This window comes from Rhineura floridana, chromosome 10, assembly GCF_030035675.1.
Source record: "Rhineura floridana isolate rRhiFlo1 chromosome 10, rRhiFlo1.hap2, whole genome shotgun sequence".
NCBI classification, from domain to species: Eukaryota; Metazoa; Chordata; class Lepidosauria; order Squamata; family Rhineuridae; genus Rhineura; species Rhineura floridana.
The window spans coordinates 10,786,138-10,805,834 of record NC_084489.1 but is presented as its reverse complement, the minus strand read 5'-3'; the positions used below and the strand labels follow the sequence as shown (position 1 = coordinate 10,805,834).

Here is a 19,697-nt window from a genome sequence, read left to right as displayed (position 1 = left end):
CAAATCCACAACCAAGCCAAGAAACAAAAAACATTTGCTTTTGCCTTAATCCCCCTTTATGGACCAGACTACTTGCAAACCACCCTTTACCTTTTACTTTTTACACTTTTACTGTGCATTCACTCAGTTTAGAGAGGTCCTTTTGGAACTCTTTGCAATCCCTTTTTAACAACTCTGAACAATATCATATCAGCAGCAAACTTGACCACTAACTCTCGATCATTTATGAACAAGTTAAACAGCACAGGTCTCAATACCAATCCTTGGGGGACTCCACTTTCTACATTCCTCTACTGGGAGAACTATCCATTTATTCCAGCTCTCTTCTTTCTGTTTCCTAGCCAGACCTCTCCTCTTATTCCATGACTGCTAAGCTTACTCAGGAGTCTTTAGTGAGGTACCTTGTCAAAAGCTTTTAGAAAGTCCAAGTACACATTATCAATCAAATGATCTCTATATGCTTGCTGACATTCTCAAGGAACTCTAATAGATTAGTGAGACAGGAATTATCCTTGCAGAAGCCATGCTGGTTGTGTTCAGCAAGGCTCACACTTCTGTACCTGGTTATTTTATCTTTAACAATAGTTTCTACCAGTTTTTCTGGGACAGAAACACATGTCTAGAACTGTTTCCTCCCTTGAAAAGAATGGGGCATTATGGGTGAGGAGCTCTCTATATATTTTGGAGCTCCCAAACACACAAATAGGTGAATCAGGGCAAAAGATTCTTCACATTACCCTACCAGAGAAGGTCTTCCTGTATGTTGTTCATACTTGACTTACTTGGTGAAGAAGAATCTGAGTGCAGACTGCATACACTCTATTCTAAATTAGCTACTAGATTGATGGAAGCTATGCCCTGCTTCTTCTAACCCTATACCTGGAGTAAGTCCTGGTTTTTATTTTGCTGCACAGTGCAGATGTGGATACAGTTGCTGATAACACTTTACCCAAAGTGCACACCCTGATGGTGCTAAGTGCAACAGCGGCAGAAAGAGAGACCACTGCTCCAACAGGAAAAAAAACCCTTCACTAAAGAGGTGTTTCTTGTTATGGGTGTCGAGCTGTTTAGGAACAATATTGGCCCTTCCCATTATGCCGATCATGACAGCCCATGTAGTCTAGAAGCCTCATTCCTCCAATTGAATGTGTTCTCATCTGTGATAACACTGACAGCTGGAAAAAGCAACGGTCTGGAGGCAACCGCAGCATCTGCTATAAGATTAATGAAACAGCTGATTCATTTGAACTTCTAAATTTGCACAGAAAGAGTTGCATTTTCATTGTAATTACCTTTGATTGCAGCTAAATATCCTCGGAGTTCTTTTTGGAGTCTGGACCCTTCTGCCTGAAAAACAATTGAAGAAGCTATATCATATCGCATGCACAAGACAGTGGAACAAACACAGATCCATCTGAGAGAAGAAACTGCATTCCCATTGCTTTAATAATTAGCTATACACACGCAGCATTTGTTTTTACATAAAAACATTCAAAAAGCAGTGCTGGGTTTTTTTTCCCAATACAAGACAAATTTCAGAAGACATCCAATGAGTGAAATAGGTGTTTACCTGGTTTCTACAGCACAGAAACAATTCTATACTGTTTGTACAAATAGCTTTTATATAGAACCTTCAGCTCTGTACATGGCTGTCCCATGTGATAAGCAATCAGGACTGCAATCTGAGTGTCCTCCTGGGCAGTAAAGTATTGTCAAGTTCTGAAGTGGCCCTAATAGGCTAGCCAATGAACCTTCCTAGGCACAAAGAGCTACAAAAGGCTTCCTGTTTGGGCCGGCTCTTTGTCTGGGGAGCAATTATCTCCCGTGCTCTGGGTCTGTCCTGCCATTGGACCCGGCTCCTGGCTTGATCTCCAGACAACTCCTGGTTCCTGACTCCTGGCTCCACTCTGACAGCTGCCCATAGCTCAGCCCTGACAAGAAATAAGCCAGGACAAATGTGAGAACCATATATACAAAACTCCATGCAACAAAGAGGAAGGAATAGGAATTCGCTGAAAATCCTCTGTGCTGTTAGTGACATCTGTTAAGAATTCCATCTGCCTGTAGCAAAGGAGTTTTAACAAAAGAAAGAAGGTCTTCCAGAGCTTGGAAAAGTTACTTTTTTGAACTACAGCTCCCATCAGCCCCAGCCAGCGCCATGCTGGCTGGGGCTGATGGGAGTTGTAGTTCAAAAAATGTAACTTTTCCAAGCTCTGGGTCTTGTCAAATATCCTTAAGGAGGTCCTTAGATTCAAAAAGCTCTTGTTCATGATACACCGAATATTCAGTGTAATTACAAAAGGTCTACAGACCCACTGCTGGGTGCCTGATAACCTTTAAATTATTCCTTTGAAGCTATTCAAAGGCATCAATTTGAAGTCAGAATTTTGCCTGAGGATCTTACTACCAAAGTATACATTTTAATAAGCAAGACTTCTTGGGGGAAAAATAACGTTGATAATACAAGAACACACATACATTAAGAAATGCCCATCTGTAAAGTGGGAAATCACACACACACACACACCATAGTTAATGAAGGTTGCTTTCCAGACTTGGGTGTTTTATGTATTTATTAATGAAAAAATTATATTCTGCTTAACACAGAATGGCAAAATGGTGCAGTACAATATAAATCATAATACCATAAAACAATTAAAACTCAAGCTAGGGAAGGATTCCATGGCTCTGGCCTTTACTCTGGGCTCAGTATAAAATTCACTATTTTGTAGAAAATTCACCACAGTAGCAGCCAATCATTGCTTGCAAAGAGGACAGTCCCACCACATGTGCAAATACATACCCCACATATTGCAGCCCCTCCAACATATAGGTGACATCTCTACATGCATACGGTGCAGCCTCACCAGGGTCAGATACCATCTATTCATCACTTTGAGTGTGGCTTCCTGAATTTTGGCCAAGGTGCCCCTCAGTGGTAAACATTCCCACATACTACTCCAGTTTCCTTCCAATATCTGAACCCTCAGATCATCTTCCCAAGCTGCTTTCAGAGGAGCAAGTCTCCACACACCTCTGAAATAAGCCAGTTGTACAGCCTCGATAGTAGACCCTTCCTTTCCCCCTTTGGATTCAGACAAATGTGCTCAAATATTATAAGAGAGAGCCTCCCTGCCCCTGATGGCAATAAACTCTTTGTAAAAGACCTGATTTGCCAAATCTGGAACCAGGTAACTCTTACTCCCTGCAGGGACTCCCTCGGTTTACTTTCTGAGATCGGTTGATCCTCTTCAAACAAATCCCTTGTCCTATAAATATGTTTTGATTCCCATCCCCTGAACTTGGCCATATCTGTCACTATAACAAAAGTCTGGATGGTCCAGAAATGGAAGCAAGGGAGACACTGGAGGGGCAAACCCCTTAACCCAACGCCTCGAACCTTTAACGTGGCCCTCAGAAAAGGGTTATTAAGTGAATGCAGGACAGTTGCCAAAAAGCGAAGGAAGGGTTCTCAGAGATGGCTCCCGACTCTCCAGCTCCATTTTTACCCATTTCACCTCCTGCTCATTCTGTACTATTACAACCATTTGCCATAACTGCGCCGCATCATAGTACAGTCTCAATTCGGGAAACTAAACCTCCCTTTAACCTTCTGCCTAAACATGGTTCTTTTGCCCAGCCTAGCCCTCTTCCCCAAATTTCCAAAATTATCAATCTGTTTCTGCCATTGTTTGAAACATTGCTCAGGAATTTCAGTTGGTAAATGCTGGAATGAGAACAGAAATTTAGGTACTACCATCATTTTCAATGCCAACATTCTCCCCAACCATGATGGATGACCTTTGCTCCAAACCTTCAAGTCCCTTCTCAGTGTCTTTAACATAGGGTTGAACTTCTTTCTACAAAGTTGACAAATATCCTTTGTCAAGATGATCCCCAGATGGGGATGCAACTTGGCTGCATTTTTATATTCACCTGGCTATGCATAAACTCCTGATCCTCTTTGGAGATGTTTACACAAAGCATTTTGGACTTCTCCCAATTGGTTTTCAACCCAGCCACCATTTTGAACTGTACTAAGACTTCCTTAATTCTTCCTATGGCTGCTTGCAGCTCATTCAAGGTAAGTAAAATGGCATCTGCAAACAAACATTACTTGACCTTGCCCATTAACCTCAACCCCTTTTATCCCTGTGTGCTTCCTAATAGCCTCTGCCAAAATTTCCACCACCAATGTGAAGAAGACAGGTGACATTGGGCATCCTTGTCTAGTACCTCTAAAGATCCCAAATGGAGCAGAATCAAACCATTTATCCTCACTACCCCAGTCAAGTCTGAATAAATCTACTGGACCACCCCCAAAAAATGTTCTCCAAAATTCATTTTCTTCAAAAGAAAAAGCAAAAACCTCCACTCGCCCTATCAAAGACTTTAAAACATATCAAGTGAGGTGAGGGCCATTGGTTGCTTTTGAGCTTAACCCCATCTTAATACATTCAATGCTGTCCTCACTGCATCTGCCATTTGTCTTTTGGGAATAAACCCTGTCTGGTCTTCATGAACGTATACCACAATAAACTTAATTAAGCTATTAATCAAAACTTTGGATAACAAAGCCCAGAGTAAAGGCCAGAGCCATGGAATCCTTCCCTAGCTTGAGAAGTACCACTAACATTGCCTGTTTCCATGACCCTGGGACCAGTTGCCCTTCGAAGATACCACTAAATAACTGAACTAATTCTAGAATTAAAAGCTCTTTAAACATTTTAAAACAATTCCACACCCAGTCCATCAGTGCCAGGCGACTTTCTATTTATTAAGTCCTTAATAACATTACCCACCTCCTCTGCACTAATGGGTTGGTTCAAGAAGTTTCTATGCTCTAGAGCTAGCTCCCTTACTCCCACTCTTCCCAGATAATCTGCAATAAGCTGATCTCCTGGCTGGTCAGAACTATACAAATTCTTATAAAAAGATGCAAAAGCCCTGACGACCTCCTTTGTCTTAGAATGAACCATGATAGACCCTCCCTTAATTCCTGTTACAAAATTCCACTGCTTTTTCTTCCTCAAAGCCCTCACCAGTAATTTGGAACTTTTATTCCCAAATTCACAGTACTGTTGATTAACATATGCCATTGTATCTTGATAATTTCAAAAAGCTGCAACTCTGCCCTCCAGCCTTCTATAAACCCAACTATTACCTGTTCTCTTGTGCTTCTCCTCCAACTTCAAAACAGCCTCCTTCAATACAACCCTAGCCTGTTTGCTCTGTTTTTTCAAAATATTTGCCTCCTTAATACATAGTCCCCTTTCCATAGCCTCCATAGTATCCCAAACTGTTTCTGAATTCACCTCTGGAGTTTTGTTGATATCCCAGTATTCCTCTAATTCCTTTCTGAGCCTGTCAACCACCTCCTGTTTAAACAGCAAAGTGGTGCTCAATCTCCAAGCATAGATCCAAGGTTGCTCCTCCCTCAAACTAATATCCAAATTCACTTGAGCATAGTCGGAAATGCCAATGCCCCCCATGAAAATGTCTTAAACCTTATGTTTCAACCTTTCTGTGATTAGGATCATATCTATCTGTGAATACGATTTATATCTGGGGCCCAGAAAGAAAAATCCTTCATTCCTGGATTCTTTTCCTGTCAAATATCACAAATACTATGCTCTACCAATAACTCACCCAATCTCATCCCCCCTTCCCTTTGCTTTCCCCTTGCTTCTATCTAGATTCGGGCCTGTCACCATATTAAAGTCATCTCCTATCGCTACCTCCCCGACAGAAGCGGTCCAACGTATCCACTATCTCAGACATACAGTAAATGCCATTTGTCCCTTATTAGGGCAATACACTGATCCCAACGTTATCATTGACCCATCTAATTCCACCACCACGAAAACATATCTGCCATGGGGATCTTTCAAAATGTCCAACACTTTCAGTGGATATTGTTGGCTAATGAGGATGGCTACTCCCCAGGATCTGGAAGACCCCAGGAGGCAAAACTGTTCCTTGATCCATGCCCCCTTTAGCTGATTTTTCCCCCTCCACTCATTGATAAATTTCTTGCAATAACACCATATGTGGGTGTTCCCTCTTTAGAGCTGATTGAACCTGTGATCTTTTCATAGGGGTGCCCAGCCCACCAACATTTAAAGTAACAACTCCAGATAACAACTCCAGATATCACTGTAGAATTACCTGTAAAACACATCCGACTCCTAAAGAACCCTCTCCCCACAGTCCCACTGTATATTAAAACTAAGACCAAACCAGACCTCCCTCCACCCCAAACCCAAACCCCTCTTCCAGGAGGAGACAGTTATACATACTGAGAGTTTCCAACCCTTGTACCCTGGGGAGGTTTTCCTCGAGGGTCAAACCGAACATCTTGAAACAACAACACTGCCAGCTAAGACCTTTTACACACAACATTAATTGAGTGTCCACATTAACTTCCCTTAAATAAAAAGCTCTAAACTCTTGTGAATCTTATTGTATTCCGCGCTCTCCGAGCATCTGACTTCCTTAAGAAACTAGAAACTGAACAGCCAGCAAACATTAATATCCAATAATCAAGTCCAAACATTCTTCTTAGTAGTAGATATGGAATGTTCACTAGCCAAATATTCCAACCATAAACCATTCAACCAAGTCGTGCTGCTTCCTGCGATCGTGCCGTCTTCTTTCTTTTCCCTTGCCCAGACCATTCTGGTTCCTCATCTTGTTCTTCATCCTCTACTTTGCCCCATCTCCGGCATTTCCAGATTCAGCATCTTCAGCAGCAAGACTGCTTCTAACCTCAACAATGCTGAGAGAATTCTTCCATTGTCCTTCACTAGCAATTTAAAGGGGAAGCCCCATCTATATTTCACCCCGTTGCTGTGGAGCCTTTCAGTAAACAACTTCTTTTCAGGATTTCTTTTCAGAATTTCTCTTTGCAGGAGTGTTTCTAGGCTCAACTCCTGATATACTTGAATAGGTTCTGACTTATATTTCACCTCATTGAGCCCCCTCAGTGCTTGGTATATAAGCTCCTTTACTCGGTAGATCTCAAATCTCATTATAATATTTTTCAGTGGCCCACCATTTTGCAAGTGCTGCCCCAGAGACCTATGGGCCTGCTCAATATCTTCCCGTTTCAAATCACAATCTAAGTTAAGTCCCTTCAGCCAGTTCAGAATAAAAGAAATTATATATCTGCCCTCTTCCGATTCAGGAAAACCTCTCAAATGAAGATTCTGATGATGCTGTCTATTTTCCTGGTTTGCCAGCTTATTCCTTAACTCCTTTGTCATACCCTCCAGCAGTTTAATCTGGAGGCCATGATCAGTCACCATTTCAAAGGCCTCATTAGCTGTTTTCGAGCGTGTACCTCAGAAATCTTAGTTTCCAGCAGTTTCAGTGCATCAACCCACTTTCCCGATAGCTTCTCCATAGCTTTTGTGCTATCAGCTGCCAAATCAACTCTCAATTGTCTGAAACGCGCATCTTCATCGCCTCTGACAGCTGTCAACTCGTCTGTCATTTTGGTATTTCATTGTGCTTTATTCCCTCCCCACACCATGTCAGTTTCACTTCTGCTTTCCTCCAACTCACTTAGGCGATCCAGGAGTGGGAAGTAATCTATCAAATCCTTTTCCAAGCAACTGAATGATCTATGGGACATTCCCCATATGCTGCCTCCATGAGTTACACATTAAAGCTATCAAAGTGCTTTAAAATGATTCCTAAGGACTCATGGGGAGAGGAGCAAAGTGATTATACAGCCATCTTGATTCGCAGCAAGCCATCATATGTATTTGCCTTTATAAGTAGCTGTGCCATTGCAGTATTAGAATCCTTTTAGGCTGCATCCTTTACGGAGTTAATTCTGTATAGAAATGCATTAAGTCATAAGAGGATACAGCTGGAAGGGCTGGGGGCTTCATGTCAAGGCCACAGAGAACTATGTGGCACTGGACAGTTGCCAAGCATCTTACGTGCATGAGATCAGCACAAGAGCAACTGGCTACCTCTCTTGGCTCTGGCCTTGCAAGACTATCAAAGCCATAGGATTTGGCAAAATTAGAACAGACAAACTCAGGGGAGAGGTAAAGGGAGGGCACTACGGATTCAAATTAAGAATAGAGCTATGGACATTTTACCCAAGAAAAAAACATGCAAAACCTGACTCTTTCATAAAAATTTGCCTCAGGCAAAACATGTCCCTAACTAGCTCTGAGGCAAAATGATGGCTGTAGCCTCAGAAAAAACTATGCTCTGTAAATGTCTGTATTAAATAGATATACAATCACCACCTCTGTATTTTTAAAGTGGCAAATTCACTTCTTCCCCTCTACGAAGTCAGTTGAATATACAATACAAGTCTACAGTATCTATTCTTATTATAGCCAGCATTCTCTTAATATATGGGTTATTACACATCAGAATCTTAGCCCAGTTCAGGTGTTCTCAGGTGCTAGCCGGCTCTTCCCCTTCCATCATGTCTCCGTCGCTGCTCCTCTGTATCGGAGAGCAAAAGTCTGCAGCCATGAGCTTGCTGCCATCATGGAGGCACAATCTGGGTCCTAAATTGTGCAAAGAGAGAAAGAGACAGAGAGCACCTCCACAAACACAACAGGCTCCCTGCTGCAGATGTTCACCTTCTGCCTTGTTGGACAGCACAGAATTGGGCACGGGAATGTGACAGAGGGTAGCACTAGCCAGCACAACACCCCTGCTCTCCCTCACATAGTTCTAAACACATGGGGGAATTGAGTGTCCATATAGGACTCTTACCGCTTTAGATTCTGATGCAAGAAGTGCTGCTACTGCTTTAGCCTCAAGCTTTTTCATTGTTCATTTCATTAACACAATCCCTGAGCTATCAGCCTTAATACACAGGAGTGAAGTGATACATTCTGGAATGATTTATTGGTATAGTTTGCAAGCCAGTTTCATAGGCCTAGGAGAGATTTCTGTTCACAGTGCTGTGATGGGTTAAACCAAGTAAGATTCTGAAGAAATAAGATGGAGAACCTTCCAGAAAAAATCATGTCAATAAAGGCATGTAGTTTGACCCAGGTGATCTCTAAATAGCAATTAAAAGGACATGCTATATAATAGAAGTTCCAGACTTTTGGCCGGTGAAGCTCTACTGGCATTCTGTTCCTATTTTAATGTGCATATCCAAATTTCAGCCTTACTTATTGCATCCCAACCTAGTATTTCCTTAAGAACGAGGGGGCAAAAGATTATACAAATATAGATTACCTACCCATACCTCCTCTCATGCTCCTGAGTACTGTCATGTTTGGAAAACAATTTTATTCAAGTGATAGTTAGTTCCACAACAGTCAAGGCTACTGCCCCAGAGTAAGGAGGACTAGGACCTGCTACTTTTAATCAGAGCACAGCGAACAGTCCAGTGTGCACAATGCGCTCCTGCACATGCAGATGTGAATCTTAAGGAGGTGCCACACATGAAGAGATGTGTGTGTCAGCTACTCTTTCTAGAAATGGAGTGAGAGTTCCACATATTTATTGTGTTCAGAGCACCTGTATCCACAGTCAGTGATTAGTTTAAAAGGATTGTTAGTCTGAGGTGAGGCAGGGGACAAGTGGGTACTTTAGGTTGTGACACCCTGACTTTGGAATTTATGTCCTAAGGAGGTTTCTCTGACACCTACAATATTATTTTTGCAGTGTCAAATATCTTTTTATTCTCCAAGGCCTTTTAAATTTCTTGATCTAGTTTTATGTTGCCTATAATTGCTGTTCCTGTTGTTTCAGGACACATACACACTAGGGACTGTGCCTCTGCTTGCTCCACTCACCAACCTCCACACACACATTAACCCCCTAGAGCTTCCCTGTCCTATCCCATGCAACTACTCAGCTCCCTTTTCACCTTCCCAATCCCATTTCTGAAGCCACTTCTCTTCCATTTTGCACCCGGTTTTCATTTTCACCCCATGTCCATGCCCCCTCCCCCTTCTTTTGTGCAACTTCCCCTTACACACAGACCACCCCCATGGTAACCTCCTGTATCTTTCTCCACCCACACATTGCAACTATTAAGAACCCTTTTCATTTTCCACCCAATTATGAAGCCACCATCCCTTCTTATTCTGCAGTCCCTTTCATACCCCCACTTTCATCTTTACCCCCATTCCCATGCCTCCTACTCCCTCTTCTTGCAACCCCCTTTGTACCCCCATTTTCACCTTCACCCCTTTTTTCTCCCTCCCCCTCTTTTCTCAACTCTCCCTTGCACACAGATCACCCCCATTTCCATGTCTTCTCCTTTCTCTCCTATTTTGCAGCCCACTTTGCACATCCACCCAATTTTCACCTTCATCCCCTTTCCCTACTTCTTCCTCCTCCTACTTGTACACAGACTATGCCCATTTCCATGCCTCCTCCCCTCTTCTATTCTGTAGCCTCCTTTACACACACATACCATGATGATATATGTTACTGTTGTAGTGATTGAGGTGCTGGACTACGATCTGGGAGACCAGCGTCTGAATCCCCACACAGCCATGAAGCTCACTGGGTGACCTTGGGCTAGTCACTGCCTCTCAGCCTCAGAGGAAGGCAATGGTAAACCCCCTCTGAATACCACTTACCAGAAAACCCTATTCGTAGGGTCGCCATAAGTCGGGATCGACTTGAAGGCAGTCCATTTCATTTTTTCATATTTAAGATGAATAGAATCTTAAGAGTAAGCCTATTCATTTAGAGAAGGTTAAGTTCAGTTGATGAATGTTGTACATAGATGGGTGTCCGCTTGTTAATAAAATATCAGTTCTAAATTACTATGTTGAATCTGGAACTTCATGTTGAAGACAACACATGGTATCATAAGTGAAATATATTGTGTGAAGGTATTATGGCAGATAGTTGAGGGCTCTGCATCTTTTTCTCTCTCACATGAGACAGCTGAAGAAACGAAGAGGGAGAAGTTTGAGTACAGAGAGAAAGGAGTGACACTGCAAGGGGAAAAGTGGCTGTTTACAACAATGGCAGAGGTTTGAGTGAAGCAGGGCTTGAAGAACACTGAGAAAAATGGTGGTTTCAAACAATTGCAGAGGGTTGAGTAGAATGAGTAGGAGGTTGAGCACAGAAAGAAGGGAATTGGGAAAGGCTCTGCTGTGTTAGCAAGGATGGGTACAACACAGAAACTATTTCTCCTTGTTAAAACTTTTAAAAAATCCCTTCAATGTCCCTCCCTTCCCGATCTATTCATACCTCTCTCATTGCTTTAAACCACCACTTTTCTCCTGTCGGTGTCCCTCCCTTTTCACTCCCACACCACAGCCACTGTTGTTGTGCAACCTCTTTTGCTCCCCCACCCCACGGACACTGACTTCATGCAAATCAAGGATTGCGATGAGACGCTACAAATCCTCCAATGGGGGCTATGCTCTGGCTTCATGCAGGCCCAGGATTGTGATGCAGCACTACAGATCCTCCAATGGGGGCTGTGTGATGACACTCTTACATATTGATTATACATAAGATTTAATATATATATATATGGTTATGTTTTATTATGTTATCAGGGTACTTAGATGCCAGTGTTGAAGGGTGGTGTAGAAATTAACAGCGTAATCCTATATATTGGGGGGGGGGAGAATCTTTTTCAGCCAGAGAGCCACAGTCCCTTCCAGGGGCCACATTCCAGTGTTGAGTGGGGCCAGAGGCAAATGCGCAGGGAGCAGCAAATATAAAATTTACCTTTGTACAGCAGCCTAGTTTCTAAACACACTCACACACTCCTCTCTATCCTCCATCAGACAAACAAGATGTTATCATAGTTCAGAGACACATTGCAGACAGGCAAAAAAGGAGGATGTGAAGCAAAGCCAGTGAGGGCTGTGGCCTGTGCAAAGAAGGGTGTGGCTGGGGAGGGTGTGCGGCCTGGGGAGAATACCACAGGCACATAAAGAGGCCTGGAGAATCGCATTTAGCCCCTGAGCGAGGTTCCCCACCCCTCCTATACATGTCCACTTAGAAGTACAATTGAGTTCAGTGCAGCTTACTCCCAGGTGAGTGGGTTGCAGACTAAGTTAAATTAAAGGAACATGAGCATAAGAACATAAGAGACTGCTGGATCAGGCCAATGGCCCATCTGGTCCAGCATCCTGTTCTCACACTGGCCAACCAGTTGCCCATGGGAAGCCCGCAAGCAGGACCTGAGTGCAACAACGCTCTCCCCTCCTGCAACTCAGTCTGGAGAGGTCTTTTTGGAACTTTTTGCAATTCCTATTTGTTTTAATGACCCTGAACAATATAGTATCATCAGCAAACTTGGCCACCTCACTGCTCACCCCAACTCTCATTCATTTATGGTCAAGTTAAAAAGCACAAGTCCCAACACCGATCCTTGGGGGAATTCCACTTTCTACATCCCTCCATTGGGAGAACTGCCCATTTATTCCTACTCTCCGTTTTCTGTTTCCTAGCCAGTTCCTGATCCGTAAGAGGACATCATGTATGTAGAATCTTTCTTGCCTTTAATAGATTTCATGGAGCCCACTCCTCAGCACATAGATGGATTATTTCAGCCTCTTGTCTTTTTTGGAGGAGGTTACACAACATCTCATATTTAAAATACTGGGGTTTTCCTACAATTTACATTTTTACTGGTTGTTCCAGATGAAAAACACAAGCAAGGCTAAAACAACTGAGTTACCTTAGAAACATCCATTGATCATTGACACATTGAAATTAATGAGATGAAGAACTAAAAAAAATGTACACTGCCTTGGATTCCCTGATGGAAGACAAGCAGGTTACAAATGCAAGAAATTAAGAAAATAAATGACTGTAAAATGTCACTGCATGCAATTCTACAGTCCACCTAAGAAGTAGGAAAAGGACAATGATTTGTTAGTAGTTGCATTGCAGGACAATAGCCAAGGGCAGCAAACCTGGGGTTCCTTAGAAGTTTATCAGTAGTGGTGGATAAACTTCCCCGAACAACATGATTACCATTAATGTACTTTACAGGAGAGTGTTGTGTTCTAGAGTACAATCCACGTGGGGTCACAATGAAGCCAAAGAGGCTTGGCCAGTATCCCACATGAAGAATAGAGGTCATTCCCCAGAATTCTCTGTTACATGTAGGAGTTCCATAGCAAATGTGCAAGGGATCCATGGCAGACAAACTGACACAACAAGAGTTTCCGGAAGGGACAAAGTTTGAAAGTTAGCTCCAGCATTTCCTTTCAGAGTTGGTTTCTCCTGTTGCCTTTGAAGAGGGATAGGGAACCAGAGGTTGCTAGACCCCAACTATAATCAGCTTCAGCCAGTATGGCCAATGCTCAGGGCTGATGGGAGTTGTCGCCCAACAAATATCTGAAGAGCCACAGGTTCCCCACTCCTGCCTTACAACATAACATGCAAACATACGTAAATTGCTGATGTGATAATCCAACCATCAGTAGCATCCAAAAAACATACCTCTTGCCGTTTGAAATTCTGAACATACTCTTCAAATTGTTCGTCTTTTGTTTCATCCGCTTTCCCTAGCTTCTGAAGTACCTACAAAAGAGAAGGAGAAAGAAAACAGTGTTCCCTTGAGCAGAACATTCAAAACCTCAGTGGAACAATGGTATTACTTTAACTCCCTCCATTCATTATCTTCTTGTAACATTTTATTATGCTTTAACCACAATGTAAAACTTATATTGAGTGCACATCCATGACACTACTGAAAACCAAAACCCCAAGTGGAGAGTATAGATTCCAAAGCATGGAACCACTTTATGTGCCTGTGTGGACGGCTGGAAACACTTTCAGAACCAGCAAGGGTCTTGTCCTGCTTTTATGAAATGATAGATCTTCCTGTCAATGAACAATCCCAAAGGTTCCATTGCAACAAAGTATGGAAGAGATTCGGAACAGTAAGCTTTGTCTCAGTGCACAGTTTAAAAACCCAAACTTCATTAGGCTTTTCCTTACATGTTACAGTTCACTATACATGACAGTGATCAACATTATGCTACTGTGTATGGAATTTTAAACACTCGGTAATGGGAAAAGAGTGAAATCTTTGAAATTGTCTGACATCTAATGAGGCATGAAATCATCTTCAGTGCCATTTAGACTGACAAATGAGAATTTGGGCTTAGCAACCGCTTTCATTTAAAGGTGTTTTCTTGCATGTGGTTACAGGTATAAACTAGTTATGGCTAATGTTTATATCTCTTCTATTAAGAGGGAGGAGAATGTCAAGAGTCTACTGTGGCTGTACTTTAAAAGACTGATGCATCTCCACAGTTGCTTAACTAGCAGTACACTATTTGTGTGTGAACATAAAACAAAGTAATATAAAAATACTTTATTAATAAAAATATATAAGGTGGGAGGGAAGCAGTGAGTCTTTAGCAAAAGGCTGAATAGTCTTATAGCAAAATAGACTCTTCCTAGGGCAAGTTGTCAATATTTTCCCCTTTTGTGTTTTTTTTTTTAAGTTAAGAGTTATGGTTGTAGATTATTCCACAGGTGTCATGACAATGCACTGAGGAGATGCATTGTATATAAATAGACATAAACCACACAAAATCAAAGCAGGAATTCCCTAGATGTCAGATGCATTCATATACAGAATGATCTACCCCATGTTTAGTTAAAATTGAGGATCATTTAACCCTGGGCTAGGGGACCTATGTTGTCCAAATATTGCTGGACTACAGCTCCCAGAATTTCTGATAACCAGCCATCCTGGCTGGGGCTGATGGGAGATGGAGTCCAGCAACTTCTGGAGGTTCCCCAACCCTGATTTAAGCCATTGGTCTCCAACTGATGGGTCACAACTCACAACTTCATTTTGCCCTGACCAATGGTAGGCCTCATTAATGGGATCGCTACAGTTTTTTTGCTTCTTGGTTTAGGTTTGTTGTGTTTTCAAGAGAAGGAGAAAAGGACTTCCGGGAAGGGTGACTTCGCTTGTGCCTGCTTTTGGGACGGGCTCCCGCCTCAAAAGAAGCTTATTCAGATATAAATCAGTCAGAACATTTTTTTTTTTTTGACTGATGAAATTTCTCCCGGGCAGGGAGAAACGTAGAGATCAACCTCAAAAGCCTGTTTTTGTTGGGAGGACTGGATTTCATTAATTTATGAGATAAGGTCCAGCCAACAATGCCGGACGGCCTTCCGAACAAGCTCTATCTGTATAAGCGATACGTTTATCTTTTCTTTAAAGAGAGAACGGACTAACAGGCAAGCACCCTTCTTTCTATTATTTTTTTTACTTGGTTTAAATTGTTGCAGCAAAAGGAGATTTGTCAGATTGATCGGCTTTGGAAAACTTCTGGGTGAGCTATAACTCTTCTCTGTTATTCACGAAATTAACAGCTTATCTCTGTTTCTGTCGCAAAAAGCTGTCCTGGAAGTGCATTCTAAAGATAATAAACAGAAGAGGGATTTCTATTCCTGATTTCTATTCCGAGGAATATTATATTGTCTGGGACTATTCTCTTTTTGGTCTATTTTATTTTGACGAATCTGCTTCTTCACGACGCCACTAACTGTTTTGATGCTGGGAACTAAATTTGTTTTGCATTCTTGAACATAGAGAGATAAGGCAGGTTGCTCTGTTTATACTGTGATGTCATCAAGCCTGGAATATTAACCCAATTGTTGCTGAAATAAGAAGTGGTTCTTCTTTATTTTTGTTTTGCTTTGTTTTCGTGGTTTTAAAAATGGCAATCAAGAAAGTGGCTGAGAATCTGGAAGTAACTATGTTTCAGAAAATAATGGATGAGATTGAGATAACGAAACAAACCCTGCGACAGGGTAGTAAGGAGCTGAAAATTGAACTGAGCAAAATGACGCAGGAGCTTAAAGAAATAGGGGATCCTGTGAGAGAGGAGAATGAGATCAGAGATGAGAAAAGAAAAAATAAAGGGAAGATACAAGCCCTGGAGATTGGAACAAATGTGGAATTGGAAAAAGATCTGGAGTTTATGGATTTTAGAAATAAAATCTACTGTTTGGAATTTAACGTTATCTTTGAAGAAATTAATGAAGATATTAGAGATAAAGTTATCAATGGCTTGGATAATCTTCTGGACTGGAATGATGTGATGGAGCTTGATATAGAGAAAATCTATGGAATTAACTGCAGCCATGTGACAATGGAAAAACTCTTAAGAGATGAGCCAGTGCATTTTGTAAAAAAGAAGAACACAGATATGACTTTACAACAGTATTTCAGCAACTTTTTTATATTTTTATCTTTTAGTATTTTAGTATTTGTATTAATGTTGTAAAGATAGTTATATGTTTTTTCTGAATTTTTTTACTTTTGATTTGTATTTAATATGGGGTTTTATGTTAATTTTGTCTTTGTTGTATGTACAAACTTGTCTTGATGATTAGGTGGTTTTAAAATTGACTGTTTATATATTTATATTTGATGTACACCGCCCAGAGAGCCTCGCTATGGGCGGTATAAAAATTAAATTAAATAAAAAAAATAAATAAACTTATTTAGAATGGATGGCAAGAAAATATTTGGGATAGAGGAAATTCCCATCAGACTCTTATTATATGACTATGGCTACAACAGCAAGATTATTATGGAATACTGATAATGGAAGATTGGACACTGAAATTACTGGACTTAACAGGACTATTGAAGATGGAAGATGGAACTAATAGGGATAATGGAATAATGGCTATTGAAATTATTGGACCTAACAGATTCTGATGAGATGGATTAATCGAAATGTTTATTTGGACTATGGTTATGACAATAAGATTATTATAATTATTAACGAGATGGATTAATTGACATGTTTATTTGGAGAAAAATTGATAGATATATTTCTTAAAGAATTGAAACCTCTCTTTGACTTTTTGTGGAAAGAATAAAGTAATGTTTATGAGATTTGATGATTAATTAAGATAACTACTGGAGGAAAGTGATTTTATAATATGATTTAAGAGACAGGATTGTTATATATTGTAGACCTATAACTGATTTGATATGTGACAAATGGGAAGTCAACATTTTATTTTTTTTTGTTTAATCATTTTTGTTTTGTTTTGTTTTTTGTCTTTGAATGTTTTATGATTTTGTTTTCTATGTTTTATGAAAATTTGAATAAAAATTATTGTAAAAAAAAAAAAGAGAAGGAGAAAAGAATGAAGGGAGAGAAAGAAAGAAAGAAGAGCATTAAAAAGGAGAGAGGACATAACCGGATATAAGGTTAAACATTTAAAAGGTGGCTCACCAGAGAATCATAAGTCTGAAAATGTTGAAGACTACAGATTAAAACATTTAGGAAGCCTTAAAAATGTCACCGGAGGGTGCTCAACATTGAATGAGAACAATAACATGTGCATTTAAGAGACGTTTCTTTTCATTTTTAACAAATGTAAAGTACATATGTTTCTAAAGGCTGCATGTGTTCTAAGGAAAACCCACTAGTCATGTTACATGGGCAAAACAGATGTCCTTGTAAAGTCTAAGTGGATTACAGGGAGGATGGCACCAATCTGCTAATGTGATTGTAAGCAGTCTGGGAGCAAAGCCTAGTTTTCTTCGCAAAGGATACAAGAGGAAAAATAACAGGGAAGACAGTGGGATGCAAATGGTGACATATTTTTCCACAGTTAACTTTCCAGCATGCAAGCAACTGCCAATAATGTGGAGTGGGGGTACGTGGGAGGAGGGCTTGGTTCAGTGCATTTCCTCATTAAGAATGTACAGGTCTTTTTCTGTAACAGTACTCACTGGTACAGAGTACCTCTTTTTTACTGCCTGTGGCAACCATCTTGTGCTGACAGCTTTGCACCCACGACACTTTTATCAAGGTATGAGTACTGACATCTCCTTTTTTACCCCCCAAAAAGCATGGAGGGTATATATAAAGCATTAGGTCCCTGCCTTTTTCTTTCTCCAATTTGCAACCAATCTGACTTTTCCTGAGAGAGCTCAGGAAATAAACCAGGTCACATGGACATGGAGAAAAATACAGGCTGACAGGAGGGGAGAGAGCATTATGAGAGCATTACCCCAAAGTCCTCTGTCAACAGCAACTCAGCAAGGTGGGTTTGGGTTGATTTCCACATTGTTCCACAAAGCCATAAATGTCTACAGGGTGGCTGAACACTGGGTAATGATCTCCATGGCAACAGAGCCACATGGTCTTGCCCTGAATTAAGCATGAAGTTTTGAATATATATTTCTGATGCTCTAAAAAGAATTTTGCTTTCAGATCTGTATAAATCCAGCAGAAGTCTTTCAAGTGTTCAGCATACCAAACAATCCTTTAAATCTTCTTCACTGAACAGAAACACGACTCAGAATGATGAACGCAGCAGAGCAAGAGAAACTTCCCTGGGAAGCTGTCAAAGTCAGACTGTCGCTAAAAAAAACTGGGAGTAGCATACATGAATATAGGTAAGAGCGTTAAATTAGTCGGGAAGAGGGAAAGTTAAAAGGGGTTCATCCTCCAGAATGCTTTGGGACGCAAGACCCAGTACTAAAGAAAACTGACTTTCAAGGCTGGCGAAATCGCCATTCCAATCCTATATATAATTTAGTTTTGGGGAGCACTGATTCAATCACCTTCTGTTATTCCTAGCATGCATTGGTTGAGGTCATTCAAGCAGAGGTGAACATTCAGTCAAAGGAAGGAACCTGAGAAGCTGTAAATAGGAGCCTATGAAACAAGATAGTAAAAGGAGCTTTTAGGAATGTTGCAGATAAATCAACTTAAAGAGTGGAATCCAGAGCCTGGACATAGGACTTCTTAGTCTCCCCACCCCTTTCCACACAGTGTTATGCAATGCAATTCCCTGTTGTTCATCTCTAGTGATAAAACTAGATAAAACGGACTAAGCAAGATTCTAGTTTTGGTGTACAAAGCCCTAAAAAGCTCGGGACCAGGATACCTGAAAGACCGTCTTATTCCTTATATACCCAGTCGATCACTGCGCTCTGCAGGTGAGGGCCTCCTGCAGATACCATCTTATCAGGAGGTCTGTTCTGTACAACATAGGAAACGGATCTTTAGTGTGGTGGAACCTATACTTTGGAATTCCCTCCCCTTAAATATTAGACAGGCGCCATCTCTCTTATTTTTTCGGTGTCTACTGAATACCTTCCTCTTTTTTTAAGCTGAGACCTTATCCCAGTCTGCATCTGCATTGGAATTGCTTTTTAATATGTTTTTAAACGTTCTTTTTTTAAAAAAAAAATAGATGTTTTTAAACATTTTTTTAAAAGATGTTTTTAAACCTTTTAAAAATGTTTTAAAGATATTATGTTTTAATATATTTTAAAGTCTGTTTTTATGATGTTTTAGTGTTTTTAGTGCTTTTGTTTGCCACCCTGGGCTCCTAATGGGAGGAAGGGCGAGATATAAATGAAATAATAAATAAATAAAAATAAATAAAACATTGCCAATAATCAGAGTGAGCCCTAATTCCCTAGGTGGTACCAATGACCAGAATTCGAGGTCCTGACTGATGGAGGGAGCTGGAGATCACTGGTACATGGGGATTGATCCTAGCAACAAGGATTAGATTCCTTGCCAGTGTCCTGATTTGCAAGCTTCCAAAATAACAGCCTGCTTGGGGGAGGGAGTGTTTCTAAACAATGGACAATTAGTGGCATTCAATTCTTTTAGATCTGAAGTGCTAACATTAAAGTGTGTGAACATAATCCCATCCTGGTCTGAATGTTATCAGCATCCTATAGCCTGTATTTGAATGTGAATGAGAGG

General features: G+C 40.9%; 1 protein-coding gene across 1 annotated transcript in view; it reads right to left on the bottom strand.

Annotated features, from left to right (window-relative positions):
* Nucleotides 1–19,697, bottom strand: part of AMPH (amphiphysin) — a 199,302-nt gene that overhangs the window by 88,211 nt on the left and 91,394 nt on the right. Inside the window, exons 5-6 of the mRNA XM_061585728.1 lie at nucleotides 13,420–13,500; nucleotides 1,293–1,347 (exon numbers count right to left, since the gene is read on the bottom strand). Coding sequence (XP_061441712.1) covers nucleotides 1,293–1,347; nucleotides 13,420–13,500 — 136 coding nt within the window. The remainder of the gene's footprint in view (nucleotides 1–1,292; nucleotides 1,348–13,419; nucleotides 13,501–19,697) is intronic.